We start from the raw sequence: 12,722 nt of genomic DNA, 5'->3' as shown, positions 1-12,722 counted from the left end.
TATATATATATACATATATATACATATAAAATCAAGAGACATAAAAAAATTAGACAGAAAATTTCTAGTTCGCAAAGTAGAACCATGAATACATACATTATAACTTTTCTTCCTTTATTAAATCTGACAATACTGTGATAAAAACTAATCTATAACGTAAGAAAAATTAATCTCTACGATATTAAAATATTATTTATATTCCAATATTTTAGCAATATACAATATTTATATTCTTGAGGCTTCCACGGGTGCTTTCTATATAAAAATTATGCGTTTCGCGGATTTTCTCCGTGTCCAGATCCATTCTTGGAATGCCTTTGGAACTGTATTATAAATCCTGTGCTGTATAAGAAAAATCTCGCATTGGATCGAAAAAGCTATTTAATAATAAACGTGTTCAATTTGTTATATACAAGCACTTTATCTTGATGAAAGTAGATGTATAAAATCTATTCTTGCCAAGATAATTATGCATAATTTCTACATGTATTAATCTTTTTGTACTTAAGTATATTATAAATTACATCTTGCATTATATAAGATGAAAATTTTACGAATTATTCACACTCTGTATAAAGAGATCACTATTCTGTAATAAAATTAAATATCAAAATTCTGTATTTAAAAATTTCTACATTACTCTTTTCCCTAATAAACTAATTATTTAAATTATAAAAAATATGAGAAATAGTAATATTATAAAATCAATATTTTTTAATTGTGCTTGATATTGCTTAAAATTTTTTTTTGTATTTTATAATTATTTTTACATACAATATACAGTGTTTTATATATATAGATTAAGTATAATGTTAATACATATGAATATATACACGACATATTAAAATGGATTATATATGTTAATATGTTGATATATATATACATTAATGTAATAACACTAATATTAATTTAATGAATTTAATGAATTCATACATTTAGCAAATTTTTTATGTATGCAAAAAATCGATGCTACTATTAAGACATAATATATGTATTTTTTTTAATTAAATAAAAATATTTTGTCTATATTTCAATATATTTGTCCTTATAGATATAAAATGTACACAAAATATTTTTATTTAATTTCCTTACATTTATAAAATAAAATTTATAAAATATTTAACTACATCATATTAAAACTATAAATTATGTACACAATTGTTTTTGTTTTTCTAGCAATACAATACAATACAATGCAATTTTTGAAAGATACTTGAATAATATTGATGAAACTCGCGTTTTTTTTGCAAAATTACATTCTCCCTGTATAAATATATGTAAACTAGATTTATTTCCTTAAATGTATTTTACAGTACAATCCATTTGCAATTATATATAAATTCTCACAACATATATAAGTTCTCAAGAAACGCAACGCTGTAATCGCAATAACGTTCTATCCTTTCCCAAAATTTCCATCATTTCAGCAACAGGTGGTCCGATCTATGAAGTGTTAATATTATATATATATATATTATATATATTAATAGCTTTTTCTTTACAATAAAAATATATTTATATGCTATATTTACATTTACGCCGCTCATAACGCTTCTCAGAGTTTTCATCAAAACAGCGAATGGAACTCCATTCTTCTTGGCAAAATCTTTTAAATAAGGCGCCATCCAATCGGTCTTGTAATTACTCGCATCTATTTCCACTAATTCCGCGTTCAATAGTTTAATCGCATCTGAAATAATGTAATAATACATAATTTTTGACAAATAGGACTCAATATTCTTCGTACAAAAAAATATTAATACCTGAACATCCATCTTGTTTAACTTGTTTTGGCATACAAGATGGAACAATCCATAAAAATGCTAAATCTTCTTTGACGAGATCATTGAGTGTCGCTATCCTATTTTGTGCCCATTTAAATGTTTTTATTATGTGATCATCATCTAATTGTAAATTTCCATCATTTTTCCTAAAATATACAAGTACAATAAAAATGATATAAATAATTTTTTTTTTAAAGATTATTATGTTACAATGCTACATATAGAATTAAACATACCATTCGGGGAAAGCTTTTAATACTAATTTCTTAATTCTTTCAATAAAAAATTTATGATTTTTTTCATTTCGTAGTAAATTCGCCATTTCCAATTTATTAAATTCCAATAATTTCTCAGGCATAAGTTTGCCAGAACTTGATTTTATTTTAGTAATATCAAACTGCACAATGAAAAATAAAACATATCAATAGAACGTAAATGTATTTTATATTTTTATATTTCATTTATATTTGAGAATAGTTTAAGAGAAAAAACTTTATAAATAGAAGCAATTACCTGTTTAATTAATTCCTCATAAGTGTAAAGATCTTGGTTATCATGTTCTTTGTGGAAACCACCACCAGCTCCTATCACATAATTCAATAATGCTAATGGAAAAATACCTTGTTTCCGGAATGAATCGATTTTTATATCACCTTGTCTTTTCGATAATTTAGATCCATCTGCATTCATTATCAAAGGCAAATGTCCATATATAGGAGGATCCCAGCCAAATGCTCTATAGTAAATAATATTTGTAATCTAATCAATTATAAGAATTCAGACATTTTATTATCTTAAATAAAACTACTTACTTGTAAAGCATAATATGTTTAGGTGTAGAAACTTGCCATTCAACCCCACGTAAAACATGAGATATCTCCATAAAATGATCATCGATTACATTTGCAAAATGATAAGTAGGATAACCATCTGATTTTATGATAACTGGATCTCCCTCAGATTTAGTGATATCATGTAAGACATCTCCATAAACTAAATCATGAAAGACTTCTGGTGTGGACGATATCTGAGACATTCAATAAAATGAATATTATAAATCTATGAGTCTACTATTAGTCTGTCGATCTGTTAAGTTTAAAAGACATACCTTAAATCTAATACAATAAGCCAAGTTTTTCTTAATCATTTCTTTTACTTCATCCTTAGTAAAATGTCGACATCTGTTATCATATTTAGGTACTTGTCCACATTTCATCGCCTCTTTCCTTAGTAGATCCAACCTTCTCTCTGTACAGAAGCAATAGTAAGCAGACCCATTGTTCAAGAGTTTAAGCACCTGCTCCCTGGAAATAATATAAAAGAAATAAAAGAACAGAAATTAAAAATAAACTCCATTCAATTTATCATCATATATATTCTTCTATAGATTCTGTTTAATCTCTACTAGTATTCTAACAAAATTTATAGCAGATTTTGTTTTTGATAGATTTGCAAATCTGAGCATCAAGTTATATACATACTTGTATAATTCAAGCCTTGATGACTGTATATAAGGACTAACAGGACCACCTCTGATAGGATTTTCATCGGATATAATTCCTGCCCATAGCAAATCATCCTGAATTTTTTCTATTGCTCCAGGAATTGTCCTTGTTTGATCAGTGTCTTCGATCCTCAAAATAAATGTGCCATTGTTGCTACGTGCAAATAAATAATTATACAACGCGGTGCGCAATCCTCCTAAGTGCAAATGGCCTGAAATATGTGAATAAGGATTGATTCTAGGACAGTTAGACTAAGACAACGCCCAGTATTGGTACTTTTTCAGTAAAACTGAATGAGCAAAAAAGAGAAAACCGGCATAAATAATATAATGATTGTTACCGGTAGGGCTGGGCGCAAATCTAACCCTCACATGGTATTTCTTAAAGAAGCGTCTTTGCAACAATTGGAGACTTGTTGCGCGGAGTATACTACGCTGCATCTTTGCTGACGCGTGTGATTCCGTCAACGAGTCACAGAGAAACAAGGTCGTGCCACCTCGTGCCACGCAATACGGATAGTGAATAGCGACGATGGAATCCGAATCTCACTCCGTCCGATTTCGAATTGTTTCGAATCGCAATTGGAATGTTCGGGAATCTAGAACGGCTCGGATCTTGTAACTCGAGTAGCGAGTGTTTATACAGTTGATCTGCTTTTGTTTCAAGAAAACACGAATCCATTTTTAGATGTACGCAAAAAAATATTGTCGCATTTTAAAATTCGCGCCACTCTGGAATTTAGCATGTTCCAACACGTACACAGATAACACAGTGTTACACTACTCAACACAGTAAAAAGTTAAGTACGAGCGTGTAAAATATGCTGATGTTACCAACTCTTCAAAAGTTATTTGGTAGCCGTACTTATTTTGCAAAATCTTCAAAAATCGTCATTTCTGAAAAAATTATAATTTAAGTCTAAATAAAAATCATAAATCTATTATTGATGCGCTAAATATAATTAGAAAGAATAGAATGGAAGACTGCAATGCATTCTGGTGTTACACTATGAAACTAAATTGCATTCCAACAAGTACTTTACACAGTGGAACACAGTACAATGTCTCTGTGTTCTAGCTGGAAAATAACTCTTGTAGGTCTGTTCTTTTTTCATTCCAAGGATATGATCAACGCGATGCTTTGCAAACGCTTCGAAAAGGTTTTTAATTGGTTAGTTTATATTATAAAATTCTTTCTTTTAATTGATCCATCAAACACTTTAAAGCATTTGTAATGAGATTTTGACCACAGCCTATATCTTGAAATGAGGTGAAAATTACAAAAGTGAACAAATTTACTAGATGTTGATCAATGAAATTATCAGTATTCTAGTAAATTCACTTTTGTAATTTTCACCTCATTTCAAGATACAGAATCGATTCCCTCCAGTCTTGAAAAGTGAACGATGTAGCGAAAGAAAGTAGACATTGCTATTTAGTTTACATCCACTTTGTCGGAGGGCAGTATTGGGTATGGGAAAAAGTTCGTGGCGTTTTTCCCGCTAAATGGCATTAAATGCTCAGCAGTCGGCAACTACTAATCGCATTGGCAACACTGGACGTGCATTTAAAAGTGATATTTTAACCTTTGTTTTGAGCCGAAAAAAATTGAAATCGGTGAAGTGGATCAAAAGTTATTTTATTTTTGAAAATGGAAATAAATAAGGAAAAAATTCGCTACATTTTGCAGTATCGCTACGATGAAGGCAAGAATGCTGCACAGGCTTGTGAAAAAATTCGCGCTATTTACGGTAAAGATATCTATCAAAATCAGCAGCACGGAAATGGTTCGCTCGCTTTCATGCTGGAAATTTCGATGTGAAAGATGAACTTCGCTCCGATCAACCAATCACTGAAAAGTCCGATGAAATCATGGTTAAATTCGAGCGTGATAAGCATGAAAGCACTGTGGAGATTGCCAGGGAACAAGGCATCGACCAAAAAGTTTAAATCATTAACACAAAGCTGAATACAAAAAGAAGCTCGTTGGGTTCCTCACGAGTTGAGTGTTAGGAACATGATGGACCGAATTAACATTTGTGATATGCTACTGAAACGGAATGAAATTGAGCCATTTCTGAAGAGAATGATAACTAGTGATGAAAAATGGATCACCTACGATCCAACTAGAAAAAGATCGTGGATAAAGAAAGGAGAGAAGGCGCAAGCAATCACAAAATCTGGATTGACGAGAAAGAAGATGATGTTGTGTATGGTGGGACTGGAAGGGAATCGTTCACTATGAGCTGTTATCGTCCAATCAAACAATTAATTCTGAACTCTACTGTGAACAACTGCAGAGATTACAACAAGCAATTGAGAGGAAGCGGACAGAATTAATCAATAGGAGAGGTGTCGTCTTCCATCACGACAATGCTCGACCACACACATCTTAGATGACTCGGCAAAAATTGCAAGAGCTTGGCTGGGAAGTTTTAATGCATCCACTGTATAGTCCTGACATAGCACCCTCAAACTATCATTTGTTTAGATCTCTGCAGAACTCTCTTAATGATATAAAACTAGCTTCAAAAGAGGCCTGCGAAAATCACTTGAAGCAGTTTTTCGATCAGAAACCACAGAAGTTCTATCACGATGGAATTATGGCTCTGCCCCAAAAATGACAAAATATTATAGAAAATAATGGAGCATATTTGGTTTAAATAAATTGATTTCAATACTCTAAGAAAAACTTTAATTTTACTAAAAAATCGCCACGAACTTTTTCCCATACCCAATATTTTCCGGTTACAGGTTTTAGGCCGTTATATCCTCTTTCAGATTTCTCTTTGATCATACATTTCGCGCTTTGCTTTGTGGCAACTTCTAGCACTAGTTTAAATCCTATATATTACTTGCACGATTCTTTTAAATGTAATTGGTAATTATTCATTATAGTGAATTATTCATCACATTATAGTTATAGGTAATTATTCATTATATCTTAAATGATTCATTCTTAAACAAAAGTTGATAATATTCTATACATTCTTTATATAAAAATACATGCAAATTTTTTAAATATTGTGAAATTTGCGCTCAATATAGCACTTTGACTGAAAGAAATTGGATTTAAATATCTTGTTAATTATTTAATTTAGTTCAGCTAATTTAATTCAGCTAAAAAATTAATTTATGACGTTACTATTGCTATAAATTATTCTGTGTTTCAAAATTTATTTAAACTTAATATAATGCCGATTATGGCTTGATATAAAATAACTTTCTGTTACGACTTATTTAAAATAAAAAATATAAAATAGATTCAGGAAATTATTTAAACATTACATAAGAAATAAATCGATCAGAAATATAGTTATTTAAAATAATAAATATTATATAATTCTTTCATATATTTTTTTAAATATGTACTTTAAATAATTTTATTTAATTCTTAGTGCACATCTTAGTTTTGGGTACATATATACGTTGGTCATTTGTGTTCTGGATTAATTTTCATCATTATTATAAGTATATAAAAATTATTAAACGATTTTTACGTATATTTTGACATTTCTAAAAAGTATTTGTAAAGTTGTATATACATATTTATCATAAATTGTATATGCTTATGGAAATAAATCAGATGCTCCTGATGGAAGTAAATCATTGAAATAAATCTATCAAATTAATAGAGATTTTAACTATTTCAACGATCTATTTTTATCAGAAGCACCGGAAAAAAATGGATATTGTTATGTAGTTTGCGTCTACTTTTCAGAAGGCAGTAATGTGCAGAACATTTTGCAGGAAAAAGATCCTTATATCCTCTCTCATATTTCTCTCTGCTTTAACTAATCGCACTAGTTCAGAAGTAATTCAGAATTTTTCATCAAGGGTGCAGCTACAAAAGATCTGTTCATGTGGCTTGAAATCCTTAAAAACTTTTGCACTTATTAGGTGTACAACTTTGCTTCCGCCGTTTTCCTATAGATGGCTTTAGCGGTAAGTGGTGGTCGAAATAAATAGATCATAGACGTCATACAATAAACTTGGGCATCTGTCAACATAACCCCATAGAAACATTAGTTGATTTGTGCCTGCATCATAAAGTTATTCTCGATTGAAAATGTCAGTTTACGAGCCAATTCTCGTCATTTGCGGGAGGTTTTAATTTTTTGCTTCAATATGAAGAAATCTGCAGCTGAGGCTCATCGAATGCTCTCAAATACTTATGGTGAGCTATTAGTGAAAGAACGTGTCGTGAGTGGTTTCAACGCTTCAAGAACGGTGATTTTGACGTCCAAGGTCATGCTCTGTATTTGGTGGGACCAGCTCGGCGTAGTGTATTATGAACTGTTAAAACCGACTGAAACAATCACAGGCGATCGGTATCGAACGCAATTGATGCGTTTGAGCTGAGCATTGAAAGACAAACGGCCGCAATACAACGAGATGCACGATAAAGTGATTTTGCAGCATGCTCGACCCCATGTTGCGAAAGTGGTCAAGACATACTTGGAAACGTTGAAATGGGAAGTTCTACCCAACCCGCCGTATTCTCCAGACGTTGCTCCCTCTGATCATCACTTGTTTCGATCACACGGCCTGGCTGACCAGCACTTCCGATCTTATGAAGAAGTAAAAAATTGGATCGATTCGTGGATAGCCTCAAAAGATGACCAGTTTTTTCGACGCGGGATTCGTACGCTACCCGAAAGATGGGAGAAAGTAGTGGCCAGCGATGGACAATACTTTGAATCATAAATGTATAACCAGTTTTTTACAATAAAGAATTTCGGAAAAAAAACGGCGGAAACAAAGTTGTACACATAATAAAAGGAAATAAATATATATTCGAACGTTAAAGAAGGACAAAGCGAAAATGCTGAGTGCAAAAAGTACAAACAACGCGAACAAACCTATAATCTAATGAATGGGCTGAAATGAGCTCTACTGAATTTTCAAATATTCGAATTTTAACGCGATTTTTAATTCAATTCTTATGCTAAAATAATTATTTCACTGATAATTTTGATGATCCTAGAAGGTAATGTATTCTCGAAAGCTGCGTACATTTCTGTTCTTGCTATCTCCAGAATCTTCAGGTACATTTAAAAGAACGATATTTGATAAAAAATATTTAATAAAAATGAAGCAAAAAGTAGGATAATAGGAGTCTCTTTTTTAAACTAGAACTTTTTTTTTTCGTTTTTATCAAATATTAAACATATATCTTTTTCATTTTAAATTCTGAAAGTATATATTAATTCTATTATAGAAAACAGACTTTCGTTGTTTTTACCGATTAACTTTAATAGAAATTAATTCTTAGACCTAGAAAAAGATAAAGAATGAGTTGAATTAAGACTATAAATTTAAAAGGTTGTGTTTCCAAATTCATTGCCAGCGCTAAAAATCTGTAGTTTACGTTTCATGTAGTATAGATTTTCAATACTAGCCAGATTTTGGAATAGCCCATTATCTACATTAGAAACAGGTATAAGACAATTCGAGCTTATTACGTTCGTCTAATGTTGACATTATTATAGAGAGAATGAAAGAAGATAATTGAGGAATGAAAAACGATACATTAATTGCTATTGCGAAATCATTTTAATTCTTTCCCTTTCACGCTATAAATATTAGATTCGAATGTTCTCGTTCCAATATATCTCTTTTTTTTCTTCACTAAATTCATCGCGTCAGGTTTAAAACATGTGTATTGTACATTCATGAACTTCGTAATCATCAACATCACTTTACATAGAACAGCAATGCATCCGAACAATTCTGTCTTTACAATCTCCCATTAATTCTATCTCGTAGATACATTTACACCTTAATTTCGACACAATCGCCCATATCAAATTATGCATTGAATAGAGATTGAGAATTACAAATTCAAAATTAAAATTCCAATCAGATAATTTTCAATTTAGGCTGTTCCAAAATTTACTGCCAGTGCTGAAAATGTATAGTAACGTAAACTGTAAATTTTTGGAAAGCCTTAATTCGTTTCATTTCGTTTTGGTTGAATTTTAATTTCCAATTCGTAATCTTCATAGTCTAATATGGACTTTACAATTATAACGTGACATAAGCGATCGATAATAGATCTGGAATCGATAGATCTACAGTGTATCCTGTATACGATCGTTTTATTACACACGGTTATAATTTACACTTCCCCTTCACTGATACAGGCAACTTTCGAGTATGCAAACATAATACGAAACATATTACGAAAACATAATATATACATTAATGATACTGCACGATTAGGTAAAAAAAAGATTACACTAAACTAAAAATCAATTGCAACGATTGAATTTCACTTACAAAACATTCGAAAATAAAACACCATACATTAATCGCTCTGTCATTTTAGCGCTGAGATTTAACGAAATTGAACTCTGCTCGGAAACGTTTTTTTTTCCATCGTAACGCATGTAATTGTAACATTCGTTTGGTGCAAAACAACGAGGAAGATTGAGCAAACAATTTTATAAAGCGTTAAGCTTTTTATAAGTCTAAATCGATTCTAAAAGTAACCCTACATATAATCTAAAAGTAACCCTACATATAATCTTCCGAAAAAGATTATATTACTTTATGATACAATGTATACTTTACATATAATTTGCACATAGTTTTCTTCCTCGTCGAATCTAATAATATCAAAAAATAAGCATATATGTATATTATGCGCAAGTTAGAACTGTAAATATGATCGATAGAACTGATAAATATGATATTAATCCGAATATTCGTGAGTATACAAATTAATTAATTCGTATATTTAAATTATTAATTCATATGAATTAATAATTCAAATTTATTAATTCATAAACTATTCGACTGTTCCAATTTGCGAATTTCGAATCCAAATTATTTGTACAAACGTAGAATATTTTATTTATTATTCGTAGAATATTTAATGCGGGTATATCATAATATATTTACAGTCCTAGCACAAATAAATATATATATATATTTTGTGTATATTTTAATCGTATTGACATATCGTATGTTTTCTTTTAGATTTCGATCAAAAGTTTGGCATGAATTGAAAAGGACAGATTAGAGATCACGAATTGGAATGCTGAGACGGTGTGAGGCTGCCGGTGTGCTCAGGACTGTGTTTCTGCTTTTTTCTCTTTTTCTCCTTCTTTCGCTTCTTCCTAGCTTCCTTTTCCTCATCATGTCTTTTCTGTTTCTTATGTTTCTTTTCGTGCGTATCGGAACCACCTACGTCCGTTGTAGCTGTCTCCTGTCCACTGAGCACTTCTCCAGGCTTGTGCTTGTGTTTCTTATGCTTATTTTTGTGTTTTCTCTGAGGGGCTTGATTTATATATCTATATTGTTCCGGCAGCTGTAAAATTATATTACGTATCTTAACATTTTGCACACATATTATTTATTTTAGAAAAATATATATATATTATTTATAATTCAAATTAGACCAAAAAGAATAAACTAATTAAGAAAAATAATTCTATTTTTGTGAATCTTAGTGCTTAAACATTTCATGAATTTATATGCATATTCAATTCTGCATATATATATTAATAGTTATTTATGTATATATATTTTAATGTATAAAAATACTTACTGGACCAGGATGCAATCGAAAACCGGCAAGCTGTACACTCGTTAAAGGTAGTAGTTCTTTACCACCTATGGGAGGTTTCTCAATTACCGATCTTAAAGAGCTTAAAAAGATAAAAAGAACAAAATGTGAAATAAACACGTATGATATTTAAATATTCTTGTATGAAAAAAAATTTTAATTAAATTAATTTTAAAATCATGCAGGCAAAATTTATGCATAATAGAATGAAACATGCAAGACACTGTCCACTATTATCGTAATATAATTGATTTTAATTATATTAGGTTAATGTTTGTTTTTGTATTTTAAATTAATATATTCTTGTCTATTAATATAATTTTTAAATTACCTGAAAAAGCTCGAAATGAGCCACTAGTTAAATTACATTGCATTGCAATGTATCATATGAGCCTATTTACTTTAATTTTAAATTAAATTACCTATTATCTTGATGCCCAGGTCTGTCTATAATACCAGGCAAATTTGGTAAAAAAGATGATAGCTGTTCCTTAAGCTTTTTACCACTAAACTTGCTATATGAGTGTTCCAGGCCATAATAGGCCATCAAATTTGTTGCTCCAGTCAGTTCGCTTTCCCCTAAAAAGTAATATATATAATTTTAAGTTTTACTAATTACTTTTTTAAGATTATATCTCATTCATAAAAAGACTTGAATCAATTTGTACATGCTGTACATATTGATCTTTATCTATATTCGTGACTTTCTCGTTACCTGGGGGTTCTTTCATCAGATAAAATGGTCCACTGTGAACTATGGAAGGGTTTTTCCCAAGGGAGATGGTTGTCTTTAGTGTTCCTGTAGAATCTTGACGAGATACTACTGGAGACCGTGCTCCTCTTGGCGAGGACTTCGGTGAATATTGTTCCACTTTACTTCGAAACTGATCGCCCATCATCATCCTTGCTGCTTTAGTTTATCACACCTTCACCAAAAGTAATAAAGAACCACTTTCTCCGGATACAAAGGAACAGTGAGATAATTTATAATTTGACTATTTATAACCGGCGAATCTTGAATGTTCGTTGAACGAATTGAATCATTAGCTCGACACCTGATTCGATTAGAAACTAAGCAAACCGTATTACTTCATTCTGCAGTTTCTGCATCGCGACGCGAACGTATCAGACATCGATCAGGTTCATTCGTAAGAAAACGATTGCTCAAATCGCAATGCGAAAGGTATATCAACAGTTCAGACTTCCCCTTTCATGACTCCCACACCGGTCTCTACGACATCTCGCTAAAGAGATGACGACCAGGTATCGGGGCACTGACGATCCACTGCTAACATGCTTCCCTCCGTCACTCTCGCTAGCCGATAATGCTCTTTTATGGAGAACAAGTAATCAAGTTCGCTTGACGCAACAGACTCTTCTGTTTTCCCAGCCGTTACGCGCGTAGTGCCGCGTACTCCACTCGTTCCTCCTACACTTTTACTCTCTACCTGCCCTCGCCATCATATGTATTTCGTGCGGATGCGCATGAAAGCTCGCTGACGAATGACTGTCATGCATGGAGACTATGGAGACAAATACTGAAATGCAAGAACGCGTTTAAGCAGTATTTTGTGGCTGCGTTCAGCAGAGAAAGCAGCTTTGCAACTGTTGTAAAATTCTTTAATATGATTGGTCTTGCCCATAGTTCTTCATTGAATCTAAATGTATAATTATATTCAAGAATTTTACAAGAGTTGCAAAAGTTGTTTTTTCTGCTAAACGCAGCCATTGGCTTATGATATCTTAGAATTAAGTGGAGAACTTTTGCATAACATGAGGAATAAGAAAATGAACCAATCAAAGTCTTTTATTTCCTTCCTTTCCATAAAATAAAGGACTCTAATTGGTTGATTTTCTTAAC

General features: G+C 31.4%; 2 protein-coding genes across 2 annotated transcripts; both read right to left on the bottom strand.

Annotated features, from left to right (window-relative positions):
- Positions 1–1,362: 1,362 nt before the first annotated feature.
- On the bottom strand, positions 1,363–3,836 carry LOC108691523 (probable glutamate--tRNA ligase, mitochondrial). Its single transcript, XM_018199298.1, has 9 exons — positions 3,630–3,836; positions 3,266–3,500; positions 2,893–3,088; positions 2,597–2,811; positions 2,298–2,520; positions 2,021–2,181; positions 1,764–1,930; positions 1,533–1,690; positions 1,363–1,443 (listed from the first exon to the last, which is right to left on the bottom strand). The coding sequence occupies exons 1-9, from the start codon at positions 3,727–3,729 to the stop codon at positions 1,363–1,365; spliced, it is 1,536 nt and encodes a 511-aa protein (XP_018054787.1). The 5' UTR covers positions 3,730–3,836.
- Positions 3,837–10,234: 6,398 nt separating this feature from the next.
- LOC108691525 (mediator of RNA polymerase II transcription subunit 19) lies at positions 10,235–12,263 on the bottom strand. The gene is made up of 4 exons (XM_018199300.1): positions 11,577–12,263; positions 11,284–11,440; positions 10,844–10,943; positions 10,235–10,603 (listed from the first exon to the last, which is right to left on the bottom strand). The coding sequence occupies exons 1-4, from the start codon at positions 11,761–11,763 to the stop codon at positions 10,319–10,321; spliced, it is 729 nt and encodes a 242-aa protein (XP_018054789.1). The 5' UTR covers positions 11,764–12,263; the 3' UTR covers positions 10,235–10,318.
- Positions 12,264–12,722: the final 459 nt, after the last annotated feature.

Source organism: Atta colombica, unplaced genomic scaffold, assembly GCF_001594045.1.
Source record: "Atta colombica isolate Treedump-2 unplaced genomic scaffold, Acol1.0 scaffold47, whole genome shotgun sequence".
Lineage (NCBI taxonomy): Eukaryota > Metazoa > Arthropoda > Insecta > Hymenoptera > Formicidae > Atta > Atta colombica.
This window is presented reverse-complemented; position numbering and strand designations above follow the sequence as displayed.